We start from the raw sequence: 13,553 nt of genomic DNA, 5'->3' as shown, positions 1-13,553 counted from the left end.
AATTGACCCCCCCCCCAAGAGACATTGACTTTCCAGTGTGACAAAATATAATGGCCACAGATTGATCTTTATTTTTATATACCATTGTCTTCAGGATGATACATTGTTATAGTTTTTTTTTTGAAATGGCAAGTTAATTATCACAAAATCTGATCACTCATTCTTTGGCCACGAAAGAATTTTGTGTGAAATTGAAGATGTGTGCTTAAATCCTGATTCCGAATCTTCACATTGCAAGCTTTAAACTAAATGAATTGAAATTAACATCAAAATCAATTCAGAACTTTATTACCATTGAGGTCAGCTGTTATTTATTTTGCTGAGGGAAATAAGGTTAGAATTTCTCTTACTCTGCATGAATCTTAACTAGTGCATGGCACTTCTTAGTGGCTTTTTCCAAGAGTGGCAGAAGTAACAGGAAACAGAAGTAATTGTCTCAAATTGGGTTGTGTTTGTCAATAAGGTGTATAACTGTGTTTCTGATTGATTAAAGGACAAATTGTTTAAGCTTTCTCCTCTTGTAATTTAACTTCATGCCAGTATTATCCAATGAATAGTGATCTTATTGCCATGTCAGATTCTGTTGTCTAAATCAACTGTTTTTTTTAAGCTAATTGAACTGGGCTAGTCTATACCTCACACATATTTTATTTAAAAGATTCAGATTTCTACTATTGTATTAGTTTGTTGCAAGTTGATGTTAGTGGGTACATTAGAGTATGTATGTCATGATTTATTGATTTCTATTTATTTTGTATTTGTATACTTTTATCATTTAAATGAAGCCAAAGTCACAAGGCTACTTTAACTAGTGCAGGATGGGTGGCCAAAAATAGTTTATTTACAGTGATGATTTTACATTTTTATTTTCACTTGCTAGAAATGAGTTGCTAACAGCAAAAATAGGACAGAAATTTCCTGAGCACTAAATGAAGAGATTCGAGAAAGACAGTTTTAACTTGCCATTCCCTTCTTTGACTATTGTCTTTCTAAAGATGTACATCAAAATATAAAAGTGAAATTAATCTTTAGAATTATATCAATGTTTAAAATTTTGTTACTATATCCAGAGATACTATTGTGCCTGTTCATTTTACGAATTGAGCTTATCCTATTAAAATATTCAAGTTTTAATGCCCTGAAAGTGTTATTGCAATTTATTTCTTCTTAGAACTACATCACATTCAAGATGGAAAAGAAAAAAATCACTCTTAATATGACAGGTTCTCATCAGGGTGACACTAATTAATGCCATCAGTTTATCTATGAAAATGCTAAAATTGCCAGAGAATGTAGACTCCTTTGAGAAATTTTGATTAGAAATTATGCCTTGTGTTAACTAAAATTGAAACTCTAAACTATGAATAGAAAGCTTTGGTTATATGATATATGCTTTGGCTTAGCACCCTATAATACAAGTAATCACCAGGAATTTCCATAGGGATAAAAAAAAAGCAGTCTTAGTCTTAAAAGAAAAATATATGACAAGTCAATGTGTTAACTTTAAAATTTCTTTATTGATAAGCATTAGCCTTATGTTTTGGTAAAAAGTGAAAATTATCAGGTACTGGTCCCAGTAACATCTCACTGAAAAGAAAAACAAAGTTTTTGTTTCATTATGCTGTCAATTTAAATTTTTACATTTAGTCTGCAACACTTGAGATTACTTCTAAGGCAGTCTGTGACAGTTTCATCCAGTTATTTTTTTTTACACCTACCTCAGTTTAATCCAATCTGCACAGCTTGCACTGGCCATCAATGTCTCTAGGTCATTGCGGCCGACAAAATAAGGAGGTCTTTCATTGATTCGCTGTGGCACCACTTCCAAAACTCCCACTGGAATATACCTTCAAATAGAAAATATTCATCTAACCAAAACATCTTTCACACTCACAGAACCAAGTCTAGTGAGTACAAACCTGTTGAATTTCATGCTACACAACTCATTTTCATATATAAGAAAAGCTTTTTTAAACGTTGATGTTAAATTAAAACTAAAAACAACTATAATAAAATAAAAATGTTGATGTTAATTTTAATAAGTTACCAGTATCTAACAACTCCTAACCTGTGCAAGAAAGAAAGCCATTCCAGTAGAAAACGTCTAGTATTATCTACACCCTGCTGGTCTGAACCCCAATGTTCGAGGCCATAATTTGTATATGTCCGTAAAATGTCGAATCTCTCCCCAGAAGAGATATCCCAATGTCTCTCTTCTTTGATTTCGGTGAATATCCAAGGTTTGATCAATGCTCCTCTGGAAAATATTCAAATTATTTGAATAAAAAATTCAAATTATCTAAACTTATTACAGGTTTGACAAACAATCTAACAATATCGGTAAAAAAAAAATGAAGACATTAAAATGTTTCAGCACTCTAGCCCTCTGTTTTGCTATTAAAATTAAATAAATATGTCTAAATTTAATGTTAAAAAGAAAAACAGCAGTGTGTTAGTAGGTTAGTTACTAACACATTAAGTGTCACACAAAATGACTATTATTCTTTAACATGAATTGCCTATAAAATCCTTATTTCAGAAATGTATAAATGTATATCTGGTATTTTAAAAAACAATTTGGAAAAAAAAAAGTATAAGTTGCACAACAAACACATATCTAAAATTTCTATGACCAAAATATAATAATAATAATTTTACAAACTGACCTTGCAATCATGACTCCACTGACTCCACTTTGTTGCATGTGTAAATTAACATCTTCATAACTCAGAATATCTCCATTACCTAATAACAAAAAAAATAGTGGACATCACTTTTATTAAAATATCACCTGAGCAAAATACAATGCTCTCCAGAACTACAAACAAAAAAACTATAAACAAAATTAAGGGCACATGGTTTAAGACACTTTTTTTTCAAAAACAGAAGGAAATAGTTTACAGTTTACTAAAGACAACAATAAGAGCATGTCTAATACAAGAAGGTACATAACATTCTGCAGTTCATTAAACTAGCAGCAGCTGAAACCAGTCACTCCAGAAGAGAACAAGTATGTCTAATTAATATCTGAGCTATTTCAAGATCAGGTAAATGTCTAAATGTGTACTCTCCTTTATACCATGCACATTGAGTGCTCATCCAAGCAAGAACCGAAAGTATGCTTAACAATGAACCATAACTTACAAATGCAAAAACAATAATAAAACACCCAGAAAGACACAGACACATTTTTTATTTCAAAATTGTGGGAAGCGTGGTCGAGAGGCCAAGTGCGCTTGAACTAGGCTTGGCTTGGCTACCTAGAAGGTGGCTCAAGGTTCGACACCCGACTCGGGCAGAGTAGTGTTTACTAAGCGCCTAAAGGCAGCACGGAAAACCAACTCCTAGATACCTCCTCCCCCCACTGGTCTACAAATGAGATTGGACCAAAGCACTCTGAGCATGCTATAAGCATGAAAGTAGCGCTATATAAAAGCTATATTTATTATCTAAGACAAATTCATAATAGTGCTCCTTCTACCCTAGTGCCATTAGAGCATAAAAAAAAAACTAGAAGAAATTATTAGAGGCGTTCAACTGACTACTCAGTACTTTCAATAAATACACTTTCATTACAATTATAAATTGTACTTAAAGAAGTTTTAAAGCTTAAATCACAGTGTGTTGAAACTAATTCAAGCTCTTCTTCCAGTTTCAAACTTCTATCGCATTCAATCAAGGAACAAACAAAGTTATTTATTGTAATATTTACCTTAAATGCGACACAATGTTATACATTCTAATCAGTAACTTTGCACAGCACACTACTACTGACTAATAGTGATAGTAAGTGTGTTTGTTTTGATTGACCAGTTATGCTATTGTGTGTAATTGTGTATTGACAAACTAAGAGACCTTTGTTTTTTCTATTTGGATGAGTGAACTGCAGATGAAGTGATATGCTATATGGTCAGTTGAACGTAGAATGCTAATAGAGATAGCATATTAAAATTAATAATAAATAAAGTTAACGTAACATAAAATCTTTTCTTGGTGTGTTCTTACTTCTATTTCACTGTTTACAGCTTTTTATTGTTCAAAATTATTCTTAAAGTATTTTCAGAAGCAGCAACCAGAAAAGATTACCAGATTTTGGGGAGAGGAAGGGTGTTAATGGTGTACCAGTACCAAAGTTTTAGAACAATATATGATTCAGAAATTAGATAAATAAAAAAAAGAAGAAAGGCTGACCATAAATGGGCATTCCCAAAGCAGCACATTCAGCAATATAATTCCAATCAGACAATTTGGTGTAACGCTGTGCCTTGGATCTACCATGGAGCTAAAGAAATTTAAAAAATAATTTTGGTAAAAAAACTGTCTTGGATCTACGGACCTAAAGAAACAAAACAAACAAAAAATGTGGCATATTGCTATGCCTTGGATCTACCATGGACCAAAAGAAAAAAAAATTGGGGGGCAAAATGCTGAGTCTTGATCTACCATGCATTAGAAATAGGCTAACATCATTTGGTACAATGATGCACTCATTTCTGCCAACCGAAGCAGGACGTTTTGGCCCCGCCGTTTTGGCGCGAAGGTCGTTTTGGCGCCAGCCGTTTTGGCGACGGGACGTTTTGGCGCGATATACATTATGTACGTTTATTGTATTATTTCTTTTAAAAGAATTATTCATATCTATGTTTTGCATGAGTGTTTGTGTTAAGACATATTTTTCACGTACTAAATGTAAATGTGTGTTTGTGTAGAGGTAGACTTTGGGCCGCTCTCGGAATTAAAGATTAAGGATTATAAATTCGCACCTAGGGATGTCAAGTGGAATGCTAGAAACAGATTATCGTCTTACGCGTGAGAGTGGGGAGGGGTAGAGGAAAGTGTATATACAAGGAGTGAAATGTGAGCAGAAGAGAGGGGATAGGTGTCACATGTATTGACCATTCCCAAGGAGATGATCGCCAGACGCATGATGCCAACGACCAGTGCTCGGTGCTGGTCTTGTCTTCATTTGTTTAACTCTACCTGCTTCAATGCGAGGTGTGTCACCCAAATCACCCTTACCCAATTTCTCAAAATATATCTTTTCAAAGTATCTTAGTGTTGTGAATTTGTTTCTATCTATCTATCTATAGTGTTTGTTTACATTTGTGGATTCACGTTAGAGTTTGTACTGACCACATTCCGAGTCTTGATCTTTACTATGTGTGGAGTTATTGTCGTTATTCAGCCTAATAGAGCTTTAGATGTTAACATGGTTTTTGTTATATTACAGTGTGACACTTAGCTAATTCGTATATTACACTAATGTCAAATAAAAAACAAAATCTTTTGGAAAGAAATCCAAAAATGTCATCCAGTGCGATTAGCATAACTCACATATAGCATATCATTACCATTCAGGAATCTGACCTATTATAAGCCTATATTCATGAAATAAGCAAAACCTTTATAATTAAAAAAAAATCGCTGAACGGTGTTAGAATTCATACTATACATACAATATTATGGTAGAGTGAAATAAACATTATTATAAAAGTTACTTGCTTATTAAATTATCGTCAAATGATATCTCGCGCCAAAACGTCCCGTCGCCAAAACGGCTCGCGCCAAAACGTCCCGTCGCCAAAACGGCGGCGCCAAAACGTCACGTACCGCTGCCAACATATGCAGCTCTGACAATTTAAATACACACAATAAAATCTTGAAACTTACTGTCACAAGTGAAACTCCAGCTGATTGGAGACGAGGAATAAGTGTATGAGCAACATTCTTCCCATCACTTTCACCAGTCCTCAACTTCACTGTCAGTGGCATATCCCCCATTACTGCTTTCATGGAACGACAAATTTGTTCCAATTTTCCTGGTTTACTCAGCAAAGCACTTCCAGCCCCCTACACATAGATATATAGAATAATAGAATATGAATGCTTAAGTTTAAGTGTTAAGCAAACATCAATACTTAGCTTCTGTGTTTATAGTGAACATCAATATTAAGCTGTCTGGTGATTATCACTATGTGCAAAATATTTACTTACAAAATGAATGCTTAGTTTGTGTATTCATTTCTGATCTCGATTTGTGTGTACAGAGAACTTTACAAATAATTATGTAGAAAACATCTATATTTAAGAAACATCAATTATTGTTTGTGTATGTAGTTACTCAAGTTCAAATTCTAACATTCACTTTACAATAAAGTAACAAATATAAATACTAAGATGTCAACTAAAATTTTTTATTATTTTTTTTTAAATACAAAATGTCATTTTTTTTTTATATCATAAGTCTCAATTAAAAATTCTGTATTTTACTTTTATTTATTTTCACCTCTAGATTCAAATACAAGTCTCTTGAACAGTGGTCAAATGCTTAACCAACTGACCATAATACATTGTTATAAGATATGATTTTTAAAACATAATTATATGTGAATAAAACTGCATGAGAGGATTGTACCTTTTTACAGATTAAATCGATTGGGCATCCACAATTGATGTCAATAAAATCTATTTGAGCTGTTTCTTTCAGAAGCTGTGCACACCTTGTCATTGTGTCAGGATAGGCTCCACAAAGCTAAATAGTTAGAATGAAGTGGTTGAATTATTATTATACACAAGCATGATGAAAGCTTTGTAAAATATTTTTGTCAAATCTTGTTGTATTAAAATTCTCACTACTTCAAAAATGCTGTGTCTGGTAAAACCAGATCAGACAAGAATTATAATTTAAAACTTTAAAACAGATGAGCTAATGATATAACCCTGTTCAATATAAGCTTTGACTGTCAAAGACTTTTAATGCTTGGTTGGTGTCATTGTTACTTCACACTTAGTAGCTAATGCTACATACCTGCACACCAAATATATCCTCACTTGGATGTCGTTTAATTAGAGACCATTCTGATAGTTTCCCTTGCAAAAGTTGTGTGGACAGGGCCATCTCACCACAGGTTATATCTGCACCATAACTTTTACAGATGCGACGAAATGGAAGATTTCCAACCTTTTTAAAAAAAGTACAGAGGGGTATTTTAACCCTTAAAGTGCTGAACTGTTTTACAATGAGTGCATACACAATTCTAATGTTTAGAGGCTAAACTACCACACGCGTTTTAAGGGTTAAGGTAAAAGTAACACAATGAAGTACAGAGATTATTAACATTATAAAATGCAGTGTTTAGAAATAATAATGTAGACAAGAGCTGCAGGTTATAGACTCATTTTAAATAGAAGAAATGAGAAAATTATAAAAGGTTAATTACATTTTCTAAAAACTGAAGAATGCGTCACTTACTGTGGTTAAAGGTGCCAGGTAGAGTTTATTCCTAAAATCAATCTGAAATTTAAAAAAAATGAATGAGTTTAATGAAAACAAAACAAAAACTAATACCAGTATATATATAACATCAATATGGGCCGCGGTGGCTGAGTATTAAAGCACTTGGCTTCTGAACTGAGGGGTTCTGGGTTGAAATTTCTGTGGTTATTTCAGGGATTCTTAGAGTCCACCCAACTCTAATGGGTGCCTGATATTAGTTGGGGAAAGTAAAATAGTTGGTCATTGTGCTGGCCACGTTTGTTAACTGTCAGCTATGGAAGCGGATGACTTTTACATCATCTGCCCTATAGATCACCAGGACGAAATGGGTACTTTACTTACTTTTACTTTATAACATCTAAAGCCATTACTCATTCAACACTGATTTGTTTACTTAGTGGGCGATAAAAAAGAATAAATTACTAAACATTTTTGAGCTATCATAACATATCTGAAAACCATTGTCAACTTTTTTATCAACTGAATTTTTTCTTTGAATACACATTTCTATTCATCATCCATGTCAAACAATGTTTTCATTTCCTCTTTTCCTTCATTTTTAATTAGAGAGAAAAAAAAAGTAAAAACTTATAATAAGACTTAATTAAAAGCAATCAGATATTTCAAGTTTAAAAAAACAACAAAAGTGAATAGTTGTATAAGCACAGATTTTTTTTTTCATGAGAAAGAAATTACTAAAGTATGAAAAGTGATCTCTGTTATTTTTTAGAATGGAAAGCCAAGATTTTTATAAGGGCCAGATCTGCATCATCTTCTAGAATAAGGGTGCCATATAATAGTCTGATTATCAATTGTCTGCATCTAAGTGTTTAGCAGTAGTGTGTCTGTGTTTTGATTCTAGGTGTGAAGGGAGGCAAAACACATGCAAATTTTATGGGGCAAAGAACTTTGGGAGGACACTGGGCAGTTATAAAAGGGGCTGAATCTAGAGCAGATGAACCAAAGAAATGTCAAAGTTGTGCGTGTGGATTAATGGGGAGGGACTTTTTTTGTAAGAGCTCTTCTCTCAGACTTATATTGGACAAAGAAAAGCAATGGTGATTATAATAAATGGCAGGCTAAATAAATTTGTGTCTGTTATATGTGCCTGCTGTATGGCCTAAAAAAATGTTTGTGGGTTGCTAAGACTATTCTGTGGGAGAAGAAGAAATAAAGATAGTTTAACACTATTGACTACAAAGGATGAGCCAAAGAAGAAAGCAAGAGTAAGGTGGAGAATTAAATTATGAATATCTTTGTGGACTACAATGGCTGGGCCACTGGGCCAAAGAAGAATACAAACAATGCATGTGTAAGGTGGTGAATTGAATCAATCTGTTCAATTGGAGGTGTAAAGTCAATGTGTTTTATCTTTTAGTTGTTCTATTAGAATTAGAATTCACACGTCAAAAAGTGGGGGCAATATAAAATGGACCAGACTGATCCATAGGAGGATTTTTTAAATTTATAATCAGTGTCGTGCTAGTATATCATGCATGTATAAACATAACTGGTTACAAATTTTTTAACTATTAACAGTGTACATTGCACTATATCCCATCTTAAAAGTCTACCTTTAAAGACATTTGTTTAAAAATAGAAAATAGGAAGATAGTAACACCTGTTTACCTTAGGTTTCTCTGCAGGTCTAAGTGGAATCATTTCTTCATCCAGAAGACAGCCAACACATTCTCTTTTTTCTTGTGGAATTTGAGATAACTCACTTTTTAATTCTGTTGTACAAGAGGTCCTTTCATCAAGAGTGTTCCCCTTATTAGCAGGTAAATTATTTTCTGGAGTTTCTTGTTTAATTGAGTTAGACTGATCAGTCTGTTGTTTGGGGGACTCAGAATGCTGTTCTATTAGTGATTCCTTACGATGATCTTCACTATTTAAAGGTTTTTGTAAGTTTAAATTATTTTTCATTTGGAAATTTTTATTGACTTCTTTAACTATAGAATCTGCAGCCTGAAAATTATACTTCTTTTTCCACAGTTTTTTTTTTACTTCTGCAGCTAATTCATTAATTGCCTTGACTTTGTTTGTGTTCTGATAAATTTCATTGTCAATAACATTCTCCAAAGTTTCTGAAAGATGACTTTTAGCAAAACGACATGTCAGACCATAATGACATTTACCAAATGTTTTAAAGAGATAACAAGAATTTCCTAAATCTTCCGGCTTTCTCTTCATGAAATCAATTCTGTCATGGCTGAATATACACTTGTCACCATAGTTACAGACTTGATCTCTTAGAATTGAAGGACACATTTTGTCCTTTGATTGAATTTTCTCATTTCTTGGACGATGTTTGTTTCTACCTTTTAGTTTAGCTTTCTTGGCAGGTGGTTCAGCCTCTGAAGTGCACACTTCTTTTTCTATCTGTAGTTTGGTCTCATCAGAGAGAAATTCTGTCAGCACTACAGGCTTGTAGTTAGTCACAAGAAATCTGAAACCAAATACATTGGTTGCATTATTAGTCCTATTATTCAAAACAAACATCAGAGAATAAAAATAGCATGACAATGTGTTGACAAGGTCAATAAACTTACTCTGATTTTATGCAGGCATAGCCAGGTTTTTGTAGGTTCGGTTGAATGTTAGCTTGGGACACAGGATTGGACTCCATTTCAGCAATGTCACTGGATAAATTCAATTCAACAATACCATCTGAAGTGGCTGATTCACTAATACCTTTTGAAGCAGTCAATTCATCAATGCCATTTGAAGTATCATCAACAGGAATCTCATTGATAGCTAACTTATCTGACATGTTTTCAATAGCAGAATTGGAAGAGTTCAGTGATTGAAGTAGAACGTCTGAGGACCAAAGATAAAATAATATAATGTTACCTCGCAAAACATGACAGTTTCATTCCAAATAATATAAAGTCAAAATACACCAAAAAGGGATCTTAAAGTGTTATTGAACTTTTATAAGTCCTTATCATATTATTACAAACTCCCATATGGATAATTTTCTCAAACTTTTTACAAACTTCTTTTTCTTATGTATACTCTTGGTATCAAGACTACTATACCAAGGGGTGCATTACTATAAATGGACAGGATATAAACGCAGTGGACAAATTCACATATCTTGGCAGCACACTCTCCAGAAATGGAAAAATCGATAGTGAAATCGACCTGCGTATCGCCAAGGCCAGTGCATCCTATGGCAGACTGTCTACAAATGTCTGGAACAGACGTGGTATCACCACAAACACCAAGCTAGGGGTCTACAGAGCCGTCATCCTCCCTACATTGCTCTATGCCTCAGAAACATGGACAGTGTACAGTAAACATGCAAAGAGACTAAACCGCTTCCACATGACATGTCTGAGAAAAATACTAAATGTCAAATGGCAAGACAAAATACCAGATACAGAAGTCCTTCGAAGAGCGTGTCTGCAAAGCATCCACACAATCCTGATGCAGTCCCAGCTGCGATGGGCAGGTCACGTCTTCAGAATGGAAGACCACCGCATCCCAAAACGACTCTTGTATGGCCAACTAAGCGAAGGAAAGCGCTCGCAAGGTGGGCAAAGAAAGCGCTTCAGGGACACCCTCAAAGCTTCTCTGAAGGCGTTCAGCATAGACCCTGGCACCTGGGAGACAGAGGCACACGACAGAGCATCATGGCATCACGCTGTGAAAACTGGCGCACAGGTTGCTGAGGAAAAAAGAACAACGCAGGCAGAAGAAAAACGCCAGAAAAGAAAAGCAAGACAAACGACACTAGCTCCAGCTGGAATAACCTGCCCAGTGTGCAGCCGAACATTCCGGGCTCACATAGGTCTCACCAGCCACATGAGGAGGCATAAAACCCCAGTGCAAAGCCCTCAGCCCCCTGGATGACAAAGTGGTCATCATCGAACCACGATGGACAAACTATATATATACTATACCAAACTCTTTAAGCTGCATAAACTAGTGGCAGTGAAGTCTGAAGATATTACAAATTATACTAATCACTAATAATTACAACATCTTAATTAAAAGATAAAAAAGATAGGCTCATAAATGCTACAGTTACAGTTCTTCTAAAAGTAGTAAAACTAATAAAAGCACTACTTCAATAGAAAATTATGATTTCAGGTTTGTAAAAGCCAGGGACATCAGTGAGATAATAAATGAATTAAATGTAGGATAATAAATAAATAATATATATAGAGTCTAGATCTAGATTATAGATCAGTAACTGATTTAAGTCCAGCACCTCCCCTGCTCAATGTTAAATGAACTTATCGACTTATCATCTTATGTCTTATGAAGTAATGATTAAGAAGTGTCTTACTCTTAGTGTCTAATTACTAATTCTAATAATTCTATGACTCGAATGATCTAATGATAATCATGTCATAATGACAATTGACAATGTCTAATCAGGTCAGTGTAATGTAGATGATAGATTTATACTCTGAGTCTATACTTATACTCTACTATTTAGTACTATCTCAGACTATCTCTAGTTAAACTCTCTCACTATTTTTAATTTTGATTTTCAGATTTATAATAGACCTAGATTCTAGAAGTACTAGATTCTAGATCTAGTAGACTAGTGGTAGTAGACTAAGACTGTAACTGTTTACATGTGAACCATTACGCGTGGGACAGGTTATTTCCCTTGAAGTTTCGTTGAACCAGTGCCAAGAATCTCAACAAAAATAATACCCAGACCATAAACCTATATAGGTCTGTGACCCAGACTCCGCATTATGTTGCATCGTCGTTTAAAAGTTATACCTTTGCGATTTAGATCTATGTTTATTTTGACCGGTATGGACAGTATAGAGGGACTTCTTATGGTCCGACAGCTACGCTGGGCAGGGCACGTATCCATATGGGAGACGAACGTATGCCAAATGCAGTCTTTTTTTGGTGAGCTAAAAGGTGGTCGACGTAACAGAGGCACCCCACGGAAACGCTTCAAAGACCAGCTTAGGCGTCAACTTTCCTTGGCTGACATAGAAGAGAGCACCTGGTTGCATGCGGCGTCGGAACGAGACAGCTGGCGGTCACTCACGAAGGCCGCGGGATACACATTTGAGACCAAAAGAAAATCTGCTGCCGAGGACAAACGCAGACGACGAAAAGAAAATCTAAATCGACCACCTGCGGACAATGGTTATGCTTGCCCTGGATGTGGCAAAATATGTAGGTCACAGCTGGGGCTGCGCAGCCACGGGAAATACTGTATTCCTCATTAATCTTCGGACTCGAAGACAAGCATTATAGGCCTATATATATTTTGACCGAAACATTTTTTTTTCAGTAGCCTACGAATTAGAATGTTTCTCCCCCCCCCCCCAACCGATCGACTAATGCAGTGTATAACGCACTATATGTCCAACTTCTTTCCCATGCATTTTTCTTCTTTTGTCGCATGACAAATCTGTTTTGTACCATTTTACGTCTCGGGAGATCATATTTTCTCTTTGCAACTTCTTGTGTGACTTAAAAGTGGCCAACCCTTGATAGGTACACAGTTGCGGTCGCAGGTTGGGCATCTAAAGCAACACTCATGGTTTTTAGATCATCTCATGCACTATAAAGCTGGTCAGTAAAATCGGATTCTTGCTAATCACGAAATGGCATCACGAAAATCATGCGGAATATCTCATCCCCCCCCCCCCCAAACACTATGTGAAAAGGTCTTCCGACAAAATGAGTTACCAATGTTACTAATAGAAGCGTGGTCGAGGGGCTAAGTGCGCTTGAACTTGGCTTGTCTTGGCTACATAGAAGCGGGCTCGAGGTTCGACACCCGACTCGGGCAGAGTTGTGTTTACTGAGCGCCTAAAGGCAGCACGGAAAACCAACTCCTAGATACCCCCCCCCCCCCAACTGGTTCACAAATGAGATTGGACCAAAGCGCTCTGAGCATGCTATAGGCATGAAAGTAGCGCTATATAAAAGCTATAATAATAATAGAAAAGTAATGTTACGATAATGTCCCCTTTTTTTTATGCAGGGATATGTTCTATAATGACGGCATCACAAAAGTCATGCGGAATATGTAGGCCTATACCTTTACCTTAGTCTGTTGAACCGTTGGTGCACCACACATGATCTGTCGACCGTCTTTCTCTATTCCTGTCTTATGTCTTGAACGGATAGAAGCTCTTTAATTCAATGATGGGCTCGTCAATTCTTTTATGCTGTCTTTCCGATCGCATTCTCGAATATTTTTCTGTCTACCTCTTCTTCTTTTTCCTGGTATTGTTCCCTTCTATGCAGAAGTTTCCAAATGAGGTACCAAATGCATCTACAATAA

General features: G+C 35.4%; 1 protein-coding gene across 3 annotated transcripts; it reads right to left on the bottom strand.

Moving 5' to 3' along the window:
• Window positions 1–1,497: 1,497 nt before the first annotated feature.
• LOC106050820 (tRNA-dihydrouridine(47) synthase [NAD(P)(+)]-like) lies at window positions 1,498–11,913 on the bottom strand. Of its 3 annotated transcripts, none has more exons than XM_056038415.1 (12): window positions 11,798–11,913; window positions 9,829–10,096; window positions 8,906–9,725; window positions 7,253–7,294; window positions 6,809–6,961; window positions 6,416–6,532; window positions 5,671–5,850; window positions 4,192–4,282; window positions 2,667–2,745; window positions 2,069–2,257; window positions 1,719–1,847; window positions 1,498–1,587 (listed from the first exon to the last, which is right to left on the bottom strand). In XM_056038415.1, the coding sequence occupies exons 2-12, from the start codon at window positions 10,047–10,049 to the stop codon at window positions 1,515–1,517; spliced, it is 2,094 nt and encodes a 697-aa protein (XP_055894390.1). In that variant the 5' UTR covers window positions 10,050–10,096; window positions 11,798–11,913; the 3' UTR covers window positions 1,498–1,514. The 3 variants fall into 3 exon arrangements, with proteins under 3 accessions (XP_055894390.1, XP_055894309.1, XP_055894252.1); XM_056038334.1 differs by having other exon boundaries at window positions 11,763–11,867; XM_056038277.1 differs by lacking the exon at window positions 11,798–11,913 and adding an exon at window positions 10,656–10,710.
• Window positions 11,914–13,553: the final 1,640 nt, after the last annotated feature.

This window comes from Biomphalaria glabrata, chromosome 1 (genome assembly GCF_947242115.1).
Source record: "Biomphalaria glabrata chromosome 1, xgBioGlab47.1, whole genome shotgun sequence".
Lineage (NCBI taxonomy): Eukaryota > Metazoa > Mollusca > Gastropoda > Planorbidae > Biomphalaria > Biomphalaria glabrata.
This window is presented reverse-complemented; position numbering and strand designations above follow the sequence as displayed.

Coding starts and splice junctions, on each gene's coding strand:
- LOC106050820 (XM_056038277.1), bottom strand. CDS start 10,695: ATGCTTTGCAGACACGCTCTTCGAAGGACTTCTGTATCTG. Junction 9,726..9,828: donor TATGCCTGCATAAAATCAGA/GTAAGTTTATTG, acceptor ATTTGGTTTCAG/ATTTCTTGTGACTAACTACA. Junction 1,588..1,718: donor GCAGATTGGATTAAACTGAG/GTAGGTGTAAAA, acceptor TTTTCTTTTCAG/TGAGATGTTACTGGGACCAG.